The 20,682-nt window shown below is 42.8% G+C and overlaps 1 protein-coding gene across 4 annotated transcripts; it reads left to right on the forward strand.

Annotated features, from left to right (window-relative positions):
- The first annotated feature begins 321 nt into the window (after positions 1 to 321).
- On the forward strand, positions 322 to 7,538 carry ATP5MC2 (ATP synthase membrane subunit c locus 2). Of its 4 annotated transcripts, none has more exons than XM_010597169.2 (5): positions 322 to 404; positions 3,207 to 3,276; positions 4,570 to 4,647; positions 5,192 to 5,385; positions 7,274 to 7,538. In XM_010597169.2, exons 1-5 carry the CDS (start codon positions 337 to 339, stop codon positions 7,386 to 7,388), a joined length of 525 nt encoding a protein of 174 aa, XP_010595471.2. In that variant the 5' UTR covers positions 322 to 336; the 3' UTR covers positions 7,389 to 7,538. The 4 variants fall into 4 exon arrangements, with proteins under 4 accessions (XP_010595471.2, XP_010595462.1, XP_010595476.1 ...); XM_010597160.3 differs by lacking the exon at positions 322 to 404 and adding an exon at positions 534 to 1,176; XM_010597174.3 differs by lacking the exon at positions 322 to 404 and adding an exon at positions 543 to 1,122.
- Positions 7,539 to 20,682: the final 13,144 nt, after the last annotated feature.

Raw genomic sequence — 20,682 nt, forward strand, 5'->3', positions numbered from 1 at the left:
CCTTGTTTTTCTCTTGTTACATTTTGGATAAAAAAAAAACTTTTTTTTTTTTTTTTGCTATGTGACTGCGCATGCTCGGAAAGGGGACGCGAGCCCATGATTCCAACTCTATGTGGACAAAACAGCAGGTCACGTTACCGATGGGTTTAGATCGCCTGTTGTCCTCATTTTTGCACGCTACCTGCTCGGCCTGCAGTTTCTCCTCTCAAACGCCAGGTGGAGAGACTGGCCGGATGCAGCCACCGAGCTGGCGGGCGGCGCTGTAGCGCCGGGACCGACCCTCTACGTTTCAGTCGTTCCATCTTCAATCGCACGACTCGTTGGCCCGGGCCGCGCATGCGCCGAGTCTGCCCTCCCGCTATCCCCAAGCCCCGCCCCTCTCTGTCTTTTTGCACTTGGAGCAGGTAAGGCCTTGGAGCTTCGCGCCCGTGTTGCGCCGCGCACGCGCGCGAGGTACCCTACCTCGCGTGGATGCTTTGAGGCCCTTCCCTTGCATGCTCCCACCCCGACCCTCGCGCCCTCTCTAGTTCCCGGTATCCCCGCGCCTTGGGGCTGCCCCTTCCGCGTGCCGGTGACCTCCAGCCGAGCGGGCCTGGCGCCATCTTGGATGTCTGTCCCTGGGGGAGGGTTCCTTGGAGCAGGCAAAAGTCACATCCCGGTTGCTCATTTTCACCTGTCCCAACTCAGCCCTCACAACGTTCTTTTCTCAGCCTCTTGGCCTTTCAGGAAGAGCCCTGGTAGCGAAGTGGTTAAAGCGCTCGACTGCTAACCGAAAGGTGGGCGGTTGGAACCCACCAGACCTTTGGCGGGAGAAAGATGTGGCAGTCTGCTTCCGTAAAGATTTACAGCCTTGGAAACCGTATGGGGCAGATCTACTCTGTCCTGTAGGGTCGCTGTGAGTCGGAATCGACTCCACGGCAGTGGGTTTGGTTTGGTTGCACTTGCAGAGTTGTCACACCTCCAACCTCATATATTTGTTTTCTGCTCTCATCCTGACTAATGCTTTCCTTGTTCTTAATCTGCCGCAGACTTTCAGCTCCAGAACCTCAAGTGCCCCGAGCAAAGGAGATAGTGGAGCCTCCAAAGCCACAAACCTCTAGTCAGCAGTTCTCGATTTAAAAAGTAAACCATGATTGTTGAAGTGAACAGAACAGCAAGAGTACTCCGTCCCTTCAGGTTATGGCCTGGGAGAGCTATGGCAGAAAAGAGAGGTTTTCTGGGGAGCCATTGATTGATTATCTCCCAGTACCGTTCTTTTCCTTCCCTGACACTCCAGTGAAGTTGGAAAAATGCACAAGTGGTGAGCTTGAGAAGTAAGGGTTTCTGTTAGAGGCAACAGGCCCAGAATAGCAAGGGTAAGGCCAGGTAGATGGGGCCAGCATGGGAGAATGCCCATCTGCCAGCTTTCCTATCAAGGGTTTATTAACCTCCCAGGCTTTTTCTACTCTTAAAATAAAAAGATTTAAGGAAGGGAATGATTAAGTTGGGAAAGAGGCCCGTGATGATTTAGGAGCTCTGATTCTGGACAGTGCCCAAGGTGTTGTACACTAACAATTGCAGACTTACCAAGGTTAAGCAACCAGTGGAGGGAAGTGCACATCACTCCAAATCAAAAAACCAAACCCATTGCCGTCAAGCTGATTCCAACTCATGGTGACCATATAAGACAGAATAGAACTGCCCCATAAGGTTTTCAAGGCTATAAATCTTTACAGAAGCAGACTGCCACATATTGCTCCCATGGAGCAGCTGGTGGCTTCAAACCATTGACCTTTTGGTTAGTAGCCTAGAGCTTAACCACTGAGCTGCCAGGGTTGTGCACCTCCCTCGGGTTCCTTTGTCACCCATTATTATGGGCTTATTACATGCCAGTACCACCTTAAGCTCTTTATATGTCTTATTTAATACCCCTAAGAATCAAAGGATATTGAGGTTTAATTGTCTTGAGGGGGGAAAAAAAATTCACCCTTTTTTAAAGCTTTAAAGAAGTTTTGGGATTTTGACCCATGAAAACCTGAGTAGTCCAACAGCAAAATTGGATTTGATTTATGTATATGCAGAACTCAGAGTTCTAGACAGGAAAGGGGTTGAAGACACCCATTAAACTAAAAGTAACTTAGGTTTTGGATTCAGTAGTGTTGTCACCTGGGACAGTCTTGAGTACACCTTATTTAAGGAAGTGGTATTTAATAGGCCTAAGTAATTAGTGAGTATTTCAGCCTAAGATTTATTAGAAAGCATGCAACTTAAGAGTGAGAAGTTCTGGCTCTGTCACTACCAGAGTTTTAAGACTGGCTCTCAAAGTTAAGTGTATGTAAGAATCACTTGGGAAGCTTGTTTGAAATGCAGGAACTTGGGCCTTATCTCCAGAGATCTTGGCCAGTAAGATTTAAGGTGGGGCCCAGGAATATGCATTTTTAATACATACACCACCCACACCCCCAGATAATTCTGGTTTACGTGTATCTCTCACTTCACTTTGAGACACTCTGCCTTAAGGTCTTTAACTCACCCCATCTCTTAGATAAGTTCAGTTCTGGCAACTTAGGCACCTTCCGTGCCAGGACTGTTTTAGATGTTGGGGATACAAAATTGAATATCCCTTAGTGTAATAGTGAAAATGAATAGTTTAACAGTCATTGCTAATTAGAGTAATGTAGTTTCCCACTGATCTGCCCTGCCCTGTTAATGTAGGAAATAGAAGTGTTTTAAGCAATAAAATACGTAATTCAGTAAAAAGATCGTTGGAGATCTTCCAGTGTCTTAGCCTCCAGCAAATATCTCCCAGAAGTATAAAGACTCCAGTTTTTAAATTGCAGTTTTTTTAAGGTCCAGGCAGTGAGGTCTTGAGAAGGTTTCCGTTTGAGTACAGACTAAGGAAAACTTAGGGAGAGGGCACTCTGGGAAAATTCCTCTGAAAACCCCAATTTATGAGGCTATGGAAATGGATAACTGGTCTTAAGGCTGGGACTCGGTAGCCACTTGTTCAGGCAAGGGGAGGTTATTTGATTATAAGGAAATCTTGGAAGCTGTGTGGGGTTTCTGGAGGAAATCATGACTTCAGGGTTCTAATTCCAACTCTGCTGATCACTTGAGGTTAGTCACTCTGCTCTCTGGACTAGTTAAATTTTCCAGAGCGCCTTTTCAGCTAATGAGGATATACTTTAGTAAGGACGGTGTTTACAATGCTACTTCTGTAATTTCAGCTTTCCTGCCACAGCCCCTCATCCCCTGAAAATGTACACCTGCACCAAGTTTGTCTCCACCCCCTCCTTGGTGAGTACCTGCCTTTTTTTGGAGTCTTTAAAGAGGGGCATCTTGTCTCTTCCTTGCTATCAGATCTTGTTTCTCACAGTTGGGCAGGTGGAGGGTGACAGATTTTTGGGGAAGGAAAGGCCCTTTGCCATGGTAGCCTGACAGGAGAGAGTGAATGCTTACCAGTCACCCTCTTAATTCACATCTCTTGGAGGCTAGTTAATTCCTCTCATCCAGCCATTTTAGAAGGAGAGTATAGATGAAAATGTAGACCAGGATAAGACTATTCCTAATCCTGAAACAAAAGTATTCCTGTAAATTGGAACTTAGTCAGTCTTGGTGAACATGAAGCAGATTGTGTAACTTGGTCAGAGTATGCAGTGTATGCAGGATCTTGTTTTGAGTGTTGGAAAGGAGAACCATAGCTAGGGGTTCCCTCTGGGAACTTAAATTTGGTAGAGAAGCTAAAATACATACAAATTTTTATTGAAATGTATTTAACTCAGAAGCAACAGCATAGAAGAAATTACAAATAGAGGCAATTGATTAATCAATTTATAAATGGAAAGGACTGAAGCTATTAGTAGATCCCATTTATGGAGCACTTACCATGTGCCTGGCACTGAGTTTACCAATACATAATCTCATTTATTCCACAAATCAGCCCTGAGAAATAATGTCCTCATTTGATAGGTGAAGAAACAGGCTTAAAGAGGTTAAGTTATTTGTCCTGAGATCACACAACCGATATGGAGCTGAGATTTGAATCTAGATCCATCTGACTTGAAAGTCCTGGCTCTTAACCTCTATTGTCTGGCTTGGGGTCAGAAAAGACTACCAGGGGGTGAATTTTGAGCATTAATATTTGTGTCTGTTTTCCAGAAGGATGTGTTCAGGGAAAGGTGCCCCTTTCTGCCCCAGTCCTTGGCTTTCTTCTTAGAGACTGGCCTCAACAATATATATTGCCCTTGTTGAGTGAAGCAAATGTTTCTGAGGCTTAGATTTCTTTGGTTTTCAAGGACTGTAAAAGGGTACATTGAGGGTAGGTAAACCCTTGAGGCTCAAAGGGAAGTAGATTTTCTTCCCTTAAAGCAAAGAAGCCTGGGAAGCAAGAGAAATTGCATTGTTCTTGATCTAGAATTAGCTAAAATTAAGAAAGAATGATCCAAGATTCTGATTTAAGTGTGAGAGAATGGAAGAGGCATCAGGGGAGGGAAGGTCCTATCTGTTGATGCAAGTGATAACTTGGCATGGTTCTGAAATTCATCTCCACAGCCTTCCCTGATCTTCTCACCCTTGTGTCATTCTTGCTAGGTCAGGAGCGCCTCTCAGCTGCTGAGCCGACCGTTGTCTACAGTGGTGCTGAAACAACCCCAGACACTGACAGATGAGGTATGTTACAGGTGTAAGTTGGGTCTGTGGTTTAGGGGAGAGAGGTGGGGAGGGTTACCCACCAGAACCAGTAGGGGGAGTGCTGAGGACAATAATCACAGACTAAAATTAGTGAAGGAATAAGGCCATTGGCTTTTAGGTGATAGAGGTGACTTAATATCATACATGCTGTAGTACTCCAGCTTTTGCAACTTGCAGCACATGCCCAAGTGTGCTGCTAATAACTGCCATTGCTCGGCCTAGTTTACTGACTTGAGTTGAGGTTTCTAGTCCCAGGAAGATCTTGGTGCACTGAGAATGGCCTAAGGCCTCAGTCTTATACTTCTAGACCACACCTGAATCTTCAAGGCATTTGAAATCTACCTCCTACATTAAGCAGTTCTGCTTGCCATCATTTTAAGGAGTTTTCCAGGAGGTAAAAGATCTTCTGTTTGGGGGGAAAACTATGGGGTTTGATAGTATAAAGGGTTTAAATGGTAAAAAAAGTTTCCAAAGCAAGAGGTTTCCCTAAAGACTTTACCTTCCATCTACCTCTTCTTAACAGAGCTTTAGCAGCTTGACAGCCCCACGTTCTCTGACCTCACTTATCCCTAGTCGCAGCTTCCAAACCAGCGCCATCTCAAGGGATGTCGACACAGCAGCCAAGTTCATTGGTGCTGGGGCTGCCACAGTCGGAGTGGCTGGCTCTGGAGCTGGGATTGGGACTGTATTTGGAAGCCTCATCATTGGTTATGCCAGGTAAGATAAGTTGGTCCCTCTGATAGGCTTTTCAAAGGTCTGAGTGGAAATATTTGGTGTTCCTGAGCTGTACTTACCTGTATGGTAGCCACTAGCCACATATGCGTATCGCTATTTGAATTTAACTTCTAATTAGTTAAAATTAGGTAAAATTTAAGATTTCAGTTTCTCATTCACACTAGCCACATTTCAAATGCTCAGTAGCCACAAGTTGGAAGTGTAGGTATAGAACATTTCTATCAACAAAGAAAATTCTATTGGACAGCTTTTGTCTAGTGCTGGAGTGGGCAAACTAAGACCCAAGGACCAGGTCTGCTTTTGTACACCTGTATAATCTGAACTTTTTTCATTTTTAAAGGGTTTTGTATTTTATTATACAACAAAGACCTCAAATGCCCACAAAGCCTAAAATATTTACTGTCAGGCCCTTTACAGAAAATGTTTGCAATCCCTGGTCTACAGCCTCAGTGTTGTTTTTCCCCATCCCCGGGAATTCCCTTCTGTCACTCCTGGGAAAACTGCCTCTGCAGCCAGCCCCACTGGTCCCTGAAAGCTGGGACCATTTGGTCCCTGCCTACTCTGGTCAGCTCATTGTTAGAACTAAATTAATCCTCTAAAGACCAGCAAGTTCTCTTAATGTCTTTGGGGGAATAGATTTATTTTTCAGGATTTGTATGAAACAAGAAGCCTGACTGCTTCTGTGTTCCCAATTCTGTTAAAAGTTGGTGGTGCTTTACCTTAACCATCATGCTTCAAAGTGAGGCGTCAGAGTGAGGGAAATACAAATTATGTATTGATTTTCAAAGTTGGGAGTCCTTTTTCCCATTGTTACTATCTAAACAATATGTTATTATCATCTTAATTCCTCAGATTATTTGTAGCGTCTTAAGGCCCAAAATCTTGACTGTTTTGGAATGAAGGTAGTTCTGTCCCCGACTTCTCTTGTCCTCTAGAACAATGGGTTTTTTTTTTTGTTTCCTTGCATTTTTTTTTTTTTTTTAATTGTGTTCCATAAAACCCTGAGATTCTGAGGATGTCCCCTTAAAGATTATCTTACAGGATGAGGGGAGGCCAGTCAAAGAGGCCTTTAAAATCCCCCGCTTCTTTTGAACCATTGAAATTTGACTTTTTATGTTTTGTGCTTTGGGATTCTGCTGTTTCAAGTTTGAAAACACTGCTCTAGATAGACCCTGGTACTCTGGATGCTTCTGCCATCCTGGTTCCAAAAAAACTAAAGCAAACCCATTGCTGTGGAGTCGATTCGGACTCATAGCAACCCTATAGGACAGAGTAGAACTGCCCCATACAGTTGCCAAGGAGTGGCAGGTGGATTTGAACTGCTGACCTTTTTGGTTAGCAGCCTAACTCTTAACCACTGCACCACCAGGGCTCCGCCATCCCGGTTAAAGAAAACATTGCCATTGAGTCGATTCCAACTCATAGCGACCCTATAGGACAGAGTAGAACTGCCCCATAGAGTTTCCAAGGACAGCCTGGTAGATTCAAACTGCTGACTTTTTGGTTAGCAGCTGTAGCTCTCAACCACTATGCCACAAGGGTTTCCACTATCCTGGTTAAAAAGGCCCTGGATATTAAGTGTCCCAGCCTAGAGGTCTTAAGTTATGATGGTGATATGGCTGATTCACTAGAGGAGGTAGTGTTTATACCTGGGCCATGTTAAAGGATTTTAGATTGTTCGTGCCCCTCACTCAGTCCCTGTAGAACCTTTGGTGTGTTAGGGCAAGAATTTGGGCATGATGTTATCACCCTGAAAGGCTCATTACATAAGATGAGTTCCAGGAGGGGAAATCTCCCTGAGCCTACCTTTAATATTTGTCCTTTTTTGTGTGGACTAGATATTCAGTGTTTTCTCCTTCCCTTCTCCCAGGAACCCTTCTCTGAAGCAGCAGCTCTTCTCCTACGCCATTCTGGGCTTTGCCCTCTCAGAGGCCATGGGGCTCTTTTGCCTGATGGTGGCCTTTCTCATCCTCTTCGCCATGTGAAGGAGTCGGCTCCACCTCCCGTAGTTCTTTTTCCTGTGTCTCGTCTGCCCTATATATTCCTTTCCCTGTACCTCTCCAGGCAGCCTGGGGAAAGTGATTGGCTCAGGGTTTGACAGAGGGAAGACAAATAAATACTGTATTAAGATGTTTCTTGAGTCTCCTATGTATATTTATTTTCCACAGTTGGCTAAATGCCTTGGTGAGAGTACAAGGCATGGAGGGTGGTGATCGTTCTGAAATCACCTTGGGTCTGGGTTCACTTGTTCCTGATAGTGTGCTTCAGGAAAGCTTTATTCAAATAAGCCCTCCACTTTAATAATTTTTACCTGGCATGGTCTGTTACTTGCCTTGAAGGATTGGGTTAATAGCAACTTAAAGGGCTGACTTAAAATATTGACTAATGTTGTTAGGTGTTGACTACTAGGCTCTGTTTCCACTGCCAGCATCCTGGCTCAGGCCCTCTTTGCCACTTATTTGGTCTATTACAATAACCTCTTACCTGGTCTTCTGCCTCCAGTATCTTCCCCATAGCATTTACTTCTACCCACAACTGCCAGGCTAATCCTCTTTGCAAAGGACTGGTCTTACCATTTACCAACTCAAAAATAGCCTGACTTCAACTCTCCTAGCTTTAGTTCTTTATTCTCTTATACTACACCCAGAATGGACTGTTTGTCATTTTTAAAATTCTTTCCATGCTTTCCTATCCATACCATATCTTAAAGCCTTGGCCATCTCTGCTTTCTCTCCCTGAATAACACATAAGGTCTACAATAAATTGTGGATGTATGTGTGTGTGTGTGAGAGTGTGAGATTTATCTTGCAAATTAGGTTGTTGGTTTCTTGAGGCAGGGACTATGCCATGCCCATCTTTGTATCCCTGGAAGTACATCTTGCATCTCATGTAGCAAGTGCTTAGTTGAATGTTGATTTAATCACCCAATTCAACTCCCCTCTCCCCCACTTCACAAATGAGGAAATAGACTTTGACAGGACAGAACACTGACGCAGAGCTGGAACTACAGCTGGGATCCAGAGTGTGAGAGTACCACACTGTTGGTCTTATGTGACTCTCCCCAAGTCCATGGTCTTCTTGTGACTGTTAATTTTCCCAAGCAAGGAGGAAAAGGGCACACTAAGCAAAAATAAACATTTTCTCTTAAAAATGCCTTGAGGGGGCCTTGAGACTATAGAGTCAGTATAAAATTGAGGAATTACATCTAAAGGCTACATAAACTTGGAATAATCCTTCTTTTACACAGCTTGAAGTAACTTAGAAATGACAATGTAGATGATCTCAGCAGTCTTGTTTCAGTTCAGTCAGTGACTATAAATGTCTGGGGTAGAGGCTTGACCCCAAAAAGTAATTCCAAATCATTCACCCTTGCCCTTTTGCTATTGTGATCAAGAGTTTGCTTCCAGGTTGCCGTACGATCCCCATATAACTTATTTTCTAGGTCATGGGTAGGGTCGCTATGACTCAGAATCTACTCGACGGCAATGGGTTTTTTTGGGGACCGGGGGCTCTAAGTGGATCTTAGAAGAACAGGTCCTGACTTCTCTAGCAAAGAGTTGGTTGGAGGTATCAACGTATTTGGAGATGAGCCCTCCCTTTGCTTCAGTTACTTGAATTTGAACTTCTGGTAGCATCCTCTGCTGCCTCAATTCTTCACAAGTTATCTGGTGTCGGAGTGTCTTAGTCATCTAGTGCTGCTATAACAGAGATACCACAAGTGGATGGCTTCAACAAAGAGAAATTTATCCTCTCACAGTCCAGTAGGCTACAACTCCAAATTCAGGGCATCAGCTGCAGGAGAAGGCTTTCTCTCTGTTGGCTCTGGAGGAACGTCCTTGTCATCAGTCTTCCCTTGGTCTGGGAGCATCTTAATGCAGGAACCTCAGGTCCAAAGAATGCACTCCGCTCCTGGTGCTGCTTCCTTGGTGGTATGAGGTCCCCATGTCTCTGATTGCTTCTCTATTTCATTTCTCAAAAGAGATTGGCTTAAGACACTAATCTTGTAGATCTCATCAACATAACTGCTGCTAATGCATTTTATTACATCATAGTGATAGGATTTACAACACATAGGGAAATCACATCAGATGATAAAATGGTAGACAATCATATAATACTGGGAATCATGACCTAGCCAAGTTGACAGATATTTTGGGGGACACAATTCAATCCATGACACTTTGTTTTCTTTCCTTGCCCCTTTCTTTCGAATTGAGTCTATCCCTTAACAACTTAGATGCTTGGAAAGAGCAAGGCTCAGTGGCCCACTTGTTTTTGTTCTCTTTGAGGTGTATGATGAGATGATGTCATAAGAAACTTGGACACAGATTTCTTCAGTAAGAGTCAAGCAACCTGGATCCTTTTAGATTCAGCCCCCAAGAGATATTTATTGGTAACCCAAGTTTCCAGCAACTTGGGGTAGAGGATTACTATGTTTTAGTAGAGAAACAGGATCTAAGAGCAATTTTCTGAAGATCTCTCCAACTTTGAGCAATATTATGGTATGGTATATTACTACTTGTCCTCGTGGTTTTAGGGGAAACCCTCATGGCGTAGTGGTTAAGTGCTATGGCTGCTAACCAAAAGGTTGGCAGTTCAGATCCACCAGACGCCCCTTGGAAACCCTATTGGGCCATTCTACTCTGTTCTATAGGGTTGCTGTAGTTGGAATCAACTCGATGGCAACGGGTTTTGTAGTTTTGGAGACAACACTTGATTTGAAATCAGGAGACTTTGGTTCTAATCTCTGTTCTACCATTAACCACATCTGACACTGGGCAGATCACTAACCAATCACTTTTTAGGGCCTAAGTTTTTAGATAATAATTTTTCCTACCAGAGATTATTCAAATGTACACAAAGGTACCTTGAGCATTTGGAAAGGATAATGCTATCAAAGTTCAATGAATATATTGATTATAATTTACTTTATTCTCAGTCTCTTTGGAGCTTAGAGCATATTAGTAAAGGAATGTTATAGGTAGTGTTTTAGGCTGGGTTCTCTAGAGAAGCAATCTCAAGGAAATGGCTCACGCAGTTGTAGAGGCTGGCAAGTCCCAAGTCTGTAGGTCAGGCATCAGGCTAGAGATTTCTGATTCACGTAGCTGTGGGGACTGTCGAACCCAAAATTGGCAGGTCAGATGGCAGGCTGCTGGTTCACAGGCTGTAGAAGCCAATGAATCCCAAGTTTGGCAGGTAAGACAGTGGGCTGCTGGCTCACAGGCTGTGGAGACTGACAAATCCCAAGAGCAGCAGGCAGGACAGCAAGGCATTGGCTCAAGTTCCAAGAACCAGACATCAGATGATGATGAGCTAGATGCAGGATCCAGAAAGAGCAAGCAAGTTTTGCCAGAATGCCCATATATATATTAGATGCAGGCCATACCCCTGAAGAAATGCCCCTTACAACTGGTTGGCTGATCACATAATGGAGGATAACTGCATCATTACATAACTGCCAAATGACATCATCACATAACCGCTAGACAACATCATAACTGCTGAAACACTAAGAATCATGGCCCAGCCAAGTTGACACACAACCTTAACCATCACAGTCCACCCTTTGTCACCTTGGCACCTGTACACATATCCTTAAACCATACACAATCTCTAAATAAAGACAATTATGAAGTCTTCCTTGCACCTAACATGATACAACTAACATGCATACAACTGAAAACACACTACATCTTATATTTTATAAATGAAAAAGCCAAAACTATTTGATGCACACATACAAGGGAGAAATACTCAGCAATTACAGTTCTCATTTCTGCAACTGGTCACGTGGTCATGACTGGCATTTAGAACTACCTTCTACCACTCAGGAAACCCTGCTGGCATAGTGGTTAAGTGCTACGGCTGCTAACCTAAAGGTCGGCAGTTCAAATCTGGCAGGCGCTCCTTGGAAACTCTATGGGGCAGTTCTACCCTGTCCTATAGGGTCACTATGAGTTGGAATCGACTCGACGGCAATGGGTTTGGGTTTTTTTTTCGGGTTCTACTGCTCATTCTGTATTTCCTTTACCCTCAACAAGCACCTTAGCTGGTCGTGGTTCTCTGCCTGGTAGGTGACCCAAACCTTCATTCCTGAAGGATCTGGGCTCTTAGTAGTCGTGTTGGAATTGGGCTGCTGTAATTTTCCATTGACTTTAATCGCAGAGTTTGGCTGTGCTAAGAGACACCCTAAGGGATCTCCTGCATTCCAGACATACCTTTTTTTTACCTCCATTATACATAATCAATCCAGTTTCCCCAGGGTCAGTCACACCAGGCAATATGGTAACTCCCTTCTTTGCCTGTTGATCCAGAGGCATGAGGAGCCTGAAGTGGCCGGGTGGCATTCTTAACTTCCAGTTCAGTGGAATCCATGTTGTGTTTCCAGTTGGGAGAATTCCTCCCTTTGGAACTAAGACCTCTAGACCTACAGATCAAAGGGTTGCGGGGAGAGGAGACCAAAATTTTGTGAGTAAGACTAGAGGTAACAGTGAGTGGTGCCACTCCCATTTTCACCGTTTGATTCCTGGAACCGTGAATCCTGGCTATGGGAGAACCAGCACGATGCATCAGACACTGGTTTAGAGCATATATAGCCTCTTGGAGAACATTAACCCAACCCTGCAAAGTGTTGCCAACTATCTGTCACTGTAATTGTATCTTTAGAAGGCCATTCCATCATTCTGTCAAGCCAGCTGCTTCAGGTTGTTGGGGAACATGGTAAGATCAGTGAATTCCATGAGCATGGGCCCACTGCTGTACTTCACTGGCTGTGAGACAATCCTGTATGTGATACCACAATGGTGGATACGGCATTCTGTGAGTCTACGGGTGGTAGTTTTGCGGAGGCACTGTGCAGTGAAGGCAAACTATATCCAGGGTAATTGTCTATCCCAGTAAGAATGAAATGCTGCCTTCCATGATGGAAGCAGTCCAATGTAAGCAACCTGTCACCAGGTTGCTGTCTGAACGCCTCAAGGAATGGTGCCCTATTAAGGACTCAGTGTTGGTCTCTGATGACCAGTTGGGCATTCGGCAGTGGCTGTAGCCAAGTAGACCTTGGTGAGTGTAAGTTTATGTTGCTGAGCCCATGGACTCAATGTCCCCTGCAGACTAAATTATGACATAGGGCTGGAGAGTTGTAGTTAGGTGTCTTGATACCTCCGAGGTAGGACAGTGAAGGTGTATGCTGGCCTTGCCGACTGAAGGCAAACTGCTTCTGATGATCCTTTGACACTAGAATTGAGGAAAAAAGGCATTGGCCAGATCAGTAGCTACATACCAGTTACCAAGAAATGTACTAATTTGCTCAAGCAATGAAACCACATCTGGAACAACAATTGCAACTGGAGTCACCACCTGGTTAAGTTTACAATAATCCACTGTCATTCTCTAAGATCCATCTGTATTTTGCACAGGACAAATAGGGAAGTTGAATGGGGATGTCATGGGAATCATCATCCCCACATCCTTCAAGTCATTGATTGTGGTGCCAATCCCTGCAATCCCTCCAGGAATACAGTACTGCTTTTGGTTTACTACTTTCCTAGATAGAGGCAGTTCCAGTGGCTTCCACTTGGCTTTTCCTACCATAATAGCCCTTACACCACATGTCAGGGATCCAGTGTGGGGGTTCTGCCAGTTGCTGAGTATGTCTATTCCAATTATGCATTCTGGAACTGGTAAAGTGCATACATATATATATAGAGAGAGAGATTGATCTCAAGGAAGTGGCTCATGTGGTAGTAGAGGCTAGAGTGTCCCAAGGCTGTGGGTCAGGCTGCAGGCTTCTCCTGACCCACATAGCTGCAGGGGCTGATGAACTCAAGATCGGTAGGTTAGATGGCAGGCTGCTGGCTCACAGGCTGTGGAGGCTGACAAATCCTAAGATCAGCAGGCAGTACAGCAGGCCGTTGCCTCAAGTCCCAAGAGCCGGAGGTCAGATCATAGAAAAGGAAACTGACCATCCAACATTTATATAGTCTGGCCCTAAAGCATCTGGGGAGAGAACCCAGGGATGCTGAAGGCAGTGAGGGCTAATTCACTCATCTTATTCCTGTCTCTCCAAGAGTCAGTTGTATTTCTTCAGTGCTAGGGGAAGAGTATCAATAGGTTTGTGCCATCCGAATTAGAAGTAAATGATGCCATTCAAAAATGACCTAAATGGCTAAACAGCAGTGATGAGGAGCCTTGTTCCAGCCTCCCTTTCAGGGATGGATTTATTAGTTTGAGGCCTTCTCAGAGACATCAGGCTGAGAAAGCTCAGGAACAATACTGGTGATTTAGTTTGAGCTGGTGCTAAGGAACCTAGAGACAGTTCCTTTTCTTCATTTAAGAGAAATGACATAAAGGAATAACCAAGTTGAATTCTGAAACAGAAAAAGGAAGAGTAGTATCACACTGGTGAGTAGAGAATATTGTTCTAGTTCCCAAGTTTTGAGCAATAAAACTTTTTTGAGCCATGTCTAAAAATACTATGCATTTTCTAACATGAATTCTTAGGACACAGTCCTGGACAGCTTGATGTTCTCATTGTTTGATGAGGAAAACTAAAACATGGGAAGATATTTCAGTCCTCAGGCATTCCTTAAAATTTATTTCATTGCTTAAAATTTATTTATTTTTGAACATTTACCTCAAGGCACTGTTTGTATACTGTGATCAAAGCAACCACTTTAGGAACGGTGGAAAGACCAGACTGAGTCCAGTACAACTAGATGGTGCCCCGCTACCACCACTGACTGCTCTGACAGGGATCATAATAGAGGGTCCTAAACAGGGCTGGAGAAAAATGCAGAACAAAATTCTAACTCAAAAAAAAAAGACCAGACTTACTAGCCTGACAGAGACCGGAGAAACCCTGAGAGTATGGCCCCCAGATAACCTTTTAGCTCAGTAATGAAGTCACTCCTGAGGTTCACCCTTCAGCCAAAGATTACACAGGCCCATTAAACAAAATGAGACTAAAGGGGCACACCAGCCCAGGGGCAAGGACGAGAAGGCAGGAGGGGACAGGAAAGCTGGTAATAGGGAACCCAAGGTCAAGAAGGGAGAGTGTTGACATGTCGTGGGGTTGGTAACCAGTGTTACAAAACAATGTATACTAACTGTTTAATGAGAAGCTGGATCTGTAAACCATCTAAAGTACAATAATTAAAAAAATAATAAAGCACAATATATAAATAAATAAATATATAAAGTGGCTTGGCTCTGCAATAAAAAATAGTTGAAGGCACTATGGGTAGAATACCAGTGATGAAGCCAGCCTTCTCTCATCTCAAATACTTGGCTTCTCTTATTTATGTAAATTGTTGGTTGGAGGTAGTTTATTCTCACTTCCTTTCTTGCCTCCAAAAGAAACCGTTTCTTCTCACCTGTTGAATAAATGCTGTGGTAGGCAGAATTTCTAAAATGGCCCCTAAAGATATCCTGTTCTAATCCCCAGAACCTGTGAATGTGATAAGATGTCATTCCTGTGATTATGTTATGTGGCCCAGTTGACTTTAAAATAGAAAGATAGCCTGGGTGAGCCTGATCTAATCACATGAGACCTTAAAAGCAGAAAGCTTTCTCTGACTGGTGGCAGAAGGAAAGTCCAAAAGATTTGAAGCACAAGAAGAATTTGACATGCTATTGCTGGCTTTGAAGAGGGAGGGGACCGAATGCAAAGACTAGAGAATGGCTTCTAAGAGCTGAGATTAACCCTCCCCATCCAACAGCCAGCAAGGAAATGAGGACCTCAGTCCTACAACCCCAAGGAACCTGAATTCTGCCAAGAACCTACATGAGCTTGGAAGTGGATTCTTCACAGCCTCAAGATAAGAACCCGACTTGGCTGACACCTTGATTTTGGCTTCGTAAACCCTAAGCAGAGAACCCACTCGAGCCTGCCTGGATTTATACTCAACATACAATGAGATAATAAGTGGATGTTGTTTTAAGCCAAAAAATTTATGTTAATTTGTAACACAGCAATAGAAAACTTATACAAGTGCAGTCTTCCAGTATGCAGTAAGTAAAAGTAGTAAAGTTTCATCTGAATCTTGTATTAAAAACATACTCAAAATATGACTTACCTGACCCTCGGCCTCCTAACATCATTGTTTAGGAAGATTAAACACGGAAGACCAAAGAATTGATGTCTTTGACTTATGGTGTTGGCAAAGAATATTGAATATACCGCAGACTGCCAGAAGAACGAACAAATCTGTCTTGGAAGAAGTACAGCTGGAATGCTCCTTAGAAGCGAGGATGGTGAGATTTCATCTCCATACTTTGGATGTGTTATCAAGAGGGGCCAGTCCCTGGAGAAGGACATCATGCTTGATAGAGATCAGTGAAAGAGAGGAAGACCCTCAATGAGATGGATTGACATAGTATCTACAACAATGGGCTCAAACATAGCAACGATTGTGAGGATGGCACAGGACCGGGCAGTGTTTTGTTCTGTTGTACATAGGGTTGCTATGAGTCAGAACCGACTCGACAGCAGCTAACAACAAATAACAAGGAAAGACATTTAAACAAAAATTGTACACCAAGCTCTTTTACTACAGCTGTTTCATTTGTGTGAGGTAGATTTTTTTTTTTTCCTTGTTTTAACAGATGAGAAAACTTAGGCTCAGAGATTGAAGAAGCATGACTTGGTCCTTGAGGTTACGTAGAATAGACTGACCAGAGCTCCTTGCATTACACCACATTGCTTCTTGGAGGCCAGGATAACATTGCAGGGGAGAAAAAGACAAATCTGGATAGTTTTAAGATTTCTCTGTGAAGGTGATTGGTCTATTTTTTCTCATAATTACGACCCCTGTTATCTTGCGGATAGGCAGCGTTTTACCTCCCCCTAGGTTCATTTTGCTCCACTGCTCATTTCCTGGGTTTCTGGGCAGGCTCTGCATAGTTGGCTCATCCCCCCAGGATAGGTATTTTTAACCAGTGTGGATTAGAGCCTTCCAGGAACTATGTAGCTGTTTTTACAGAAACCAACTCTGCAGTTCCTGTTGGGGGTATGTGTTGTGTTGTGTGTGTGTGTGTGTGTGCATACACACGTGTGTACATGTAGGGATTGTACTTGAGCCTAAACAGAGACTTGCAGCTCCTCTCATTCTTCTTGCCTTTGAAGGGACTTTTGGTTCTCATACTAGTGTTCTACCCCAAAAAAGAAGCTATATTTTCACAACAAGAGACTGCAAGGGTACCACTCTAAGGAATCCAATAGGAAAAAGGGATTCCACATTTCCCAACAAGTGGAACAAGGACTTTAAGTTTCCAAAACATAGCTGCAAAGGGTAACAAACAGCTAGTACATGCTCCCTTAGCAACAGAACAGTCAGTGGGGATTTAGCTCAGGGAAAATCTGTGCAGTGCAAAAGGACCATAAAATTTTCAGAAAACAGCTTAGCCCTGCGCAGTCAACCAGAATGAAAGTCTCAGAATCTTGGGTTCAGATCACTCATTGAATGGCTTTTAGTTAACTTTTCCTCTGCTTCAAGTTCATTCCCTTGTGTGCAATAGGCAAAGAGTATCTGCCTCCCTGAGATGTTATAAAAATAAGTGAAATGAGATTTTAAAACTACTTGTTGGAGACCTAGATTATCTCTCTCCACTGTTTCTTAGTTACCGATTTACCAAGAGTAACTTAACACTGGGGTTCTCAGCCAGTGCTAAAATTAGACTCCACCACTCTGGGGTTTCCTTTTCTTCTTCTTGCTTTTGTTTATGGGACTTGGGGAAACATCTGGGCTGCTGGCATTAATAAACTAAAGACTAAAGAAAAACTTCTCACACTAGAAAACATGATTTTCATCCTATTCACCTTACCGTCCTTTCAAAGAAGAAACCCAAATCAGGCCTGGATTTTGATTAGATTCACTTGTGGAAATGGACCTGGGAAAGCCTAGGAATCTTTTGGGAATGAGAGAGGACAGAATAAACAGGATTGGGAGTGGAAGGAACCTAGACTCCTGATCTCTCTAGCCTCCCTTCTTTTCCTGGCCAGATGGGCTTTCTGCCACTAAACTCCAGGTTCTCTGTCACATCACAAAAGGACCTGGAGTTACTTCTAAATGTACTGACATCTTTGATGGTGGGAGATTCAAGTATTGGGCACTCTTCCTGACCAGGAGTCTTAGGGAAAAGCAACAGGCAAGGAGGGAGTCAATCTTTTCCAGCTGCAACCTAGAGAAAAGGAACAAATTCTTCGCCAGGGAAGATTGTGTAAACAGTGCCTTTGGCTGGAGCCACAGAGTTGGGGAAGCAAAGAAAGGGATCTTTGTTCTCCCCTACCCCAGCCAGAGCACAATCGTAGAGCTGGGATTATTTGCTTTGGCAAGGGACTCCCTGCCTGAAAGGACTAGGCGTTCCAGAGACCGGTGAGGCCTCTGTTGGGCTTTCCTTACGGAACTCAGGAGAGGACAACCCTTAGCCTAAATCTTTTACCTAAGCAAGTAAGCTGAGGATTCTGGAGGCCTGAGACATCTGGCCCATTCTTCTCTAATTTGCCATCACTTCTGCTATATAGTTTGTTAGAAGTATGTCACTAAGTCCAGCCCGCACCAGCGGAAATGGAAGTAGACTCCATCTTTTGAAGGGACAAGTGTCAAAGAATTTAGACACATTTTAAAACCATACTCTACCAGTGGAGGTTCTTTCTCTTTAATTGTGCTTTAGGTGAAAGTGTACAGAGCAAATTAGTTTCCCGTTCAACAGTTTATACACAGATTGTTTTGTGACATGGACTGCAGTTCCCTCGATGAGTCAACACTCTCCCTTTCCCCACCCTGGGTTCCCTCTTACTATCAGTCCATTTTTCCTGTCTCTTCCTGCTCTCATCATTGCTTTTAGTCAGGTGTTGCCCATTTGGTCTCATATACATGACTGAACATCCCTCACCTGTGTTATTGTTCGTTTTATAGCGCTGTCTGATCTGGCTGGAGGGTGAACTTCGGGAGGTGGTTCTTTTTTAATTCGCATTTATTGAGGAATAATTTATATTCAGTAAAAGTCACCATTTTTAAGTGTTCGATTTGTTGAGTTTTCACAGATGTATACAATCATGTAACTGTTACAACTGAGATATAGCACATTTCTATCACCCCAACAAGTTCTCCTGTGCCCCTTTATACTCAGTACCCCCTCCACACACACACCGTACCACACACACAGCCCTTAGCAACCACTGATCAGATTCCTCTTCCTGTAGTTTTGCCTTTTCTAGAATGTCATTAAATGGCATCACACAGTACGTAGGCTTTTGTGTGTGGCTTCTTTCATTTAGCATAATGCTTTTGAGATTCATCCATATTGTTAAATGTATCATCTTTTTTTTTTTATTGCTGAGAAGTATTTTATTGTATACCAAAACCCAAACCAAACCCGTTGTCATGGAGTCAATTCCGACTCATAGCAACCTTACAGGACAGAGTAGAACTGCATTATAGGGTTTCCAAGGAGCACCTGGTGGATTCGAACTGCCGACCTTTTGGTTAGCAGCCGTAGCTCTTAACCACTACGCCACTAGGGTTTCTATTTTATTATATAGATGTATTATAATTTGTTTATCCATTCACCGGTTGATAGACATTTAGGTGATTTCCAGTTTGTTGTTGTTGGGTTGAGTTAGTTTCGACTCACAGAGACCTTATAGGACAGTAGAACTGTCCCATAGGGTTTCCAAGGAGGGGATTCAAACTGCCAACCTTTTGATTAGCTGCCATAGCTCTTAACCACTGCACCACCAGGGCTCTGATTTCCAGTTTGGGGCTATTAAAACAAAGTTGCTATGAGTATTCATATACTGGTCTTTGTGTGAATATGGTTTTACTTCTCCTGGATAAATACTTAGGACTCCTGGTGCCTTAGCTAACTGAAAGTTTGGTTGTCTGAACCTACCTTGAGAGAAAGATGTGGCAGGTACTTCCGTAAAGATTACAGCCTCGAAAACCCTATGGGGCATCAGTCCTATAGGGTTGCTATGAGTCAGAATCAACTCAGTGGCATCGGATTTGGTTTTGAGGTAAGTATGGAGTGGGATTTCTGGGTTTTATGGTAAGTATGTGTGTAACTTTATAAAAACTGTCAAACTGTTTTTCAAAGTAGTTATATCATTTTTCATTCCTACTACTAGTGTATGAGACTTCTAGTTGCTCCTCATCCTCACCAGCACTTTGTATTCTCTGTGTTTTTCATTTTAGCCATTCTAGTGGGTGTGCGGTGGTATTGCATTGTGGTTTTAATTTGCATTTCCAAAAGGACTAATGATGTTCAGCATTTCATGTGCTTATTTGTCATCTGTATTTCTTATTTGGTGAAGTATCTGTTCAAAACTTTTGCCCATTTTAAGAACTATGGGTTTGTTTTCTTATTATGGAGTTATGAGTGTCCTTTATATATTCTGGATATCAGTCCATTATTAGATACATGTTTTGCAAATACTTTCTCCCAGTCTGTGACTTGTCTTTTCATTTTTTATACAGTGTCTTTTGAAGAACAGTTTTAATTTTGATGATGTCCAAATTTGTAATTTTTTTTTTTGGTTTGTACTTTTTTGTGTCTGAGCTAAGAAATCTTTGCCCACCCTAAGTCACAAAGATTTTCAGTGGTTTTCTTCTAAAAGTTTTATAGTTCTCATTTTACATTTACATCTATCATTCATTTCAAGTTGATTTTTATATAGTATGAGGTATGAGTTCAGGTTCTTTTTTTCCAGACAGATGTCTAATTGTTTCAGTACCATTTTGTGAAAAGACTATCTCTTCTCCATTGAATTAACTTGACACTTACGTCAAAATTCAATTAACCATATGTGGTTAGTGTCTTAGTTACCTAATGCTACTATAATAGAAATACCACAAGTAGGTAGCTTTATCAGACAAATTTATTTTCTCACAGTTTAGGAGGCTAAAAGTTCAAATTCAGGGTACCAGCTGACTTGATTACTATAACTTTATAGTAAGCTTTGAAATTAGATTGTGTGAGTTTTCTAACTTTGTTCTTTTACAAAATTGTTTTGGCAATTCTAGGTCCTCTGCTACAATATTTCCTTTTTCTTTAAATAGTTTACTTTTTTTTGGTGAAAATATATACAGTAAAGCATACACCAACAATTTCTACACGTACGATTCAGTGGCATTGATTACATTCTTCAAGTTGTGCAAACATTCTTGCTATCCTTTTCCAAATTATTCTTCCACTATTAACATGAACTCACTGCCCTCTAAGCTTCTCATGTAACCTTTCAAGTTGCCGTTGTCAATCTGATCACCTATAATTATTTAA

Source organism: Loxodonta africana, chromosome 4 (assembly GCF_030014295.1).
Source record: "Loxodonta africana isolate mLoxAfr1 chromosome 4, mLoxAfr1.hap2, whole genome shotgun sequence".
Classification (NCBI taxonomy): Eukaryota; Metazoa; Chordata; class Mammalia; order Proboscidea; family Elephantidae; genus Loxodonta; species Loxodonta africana.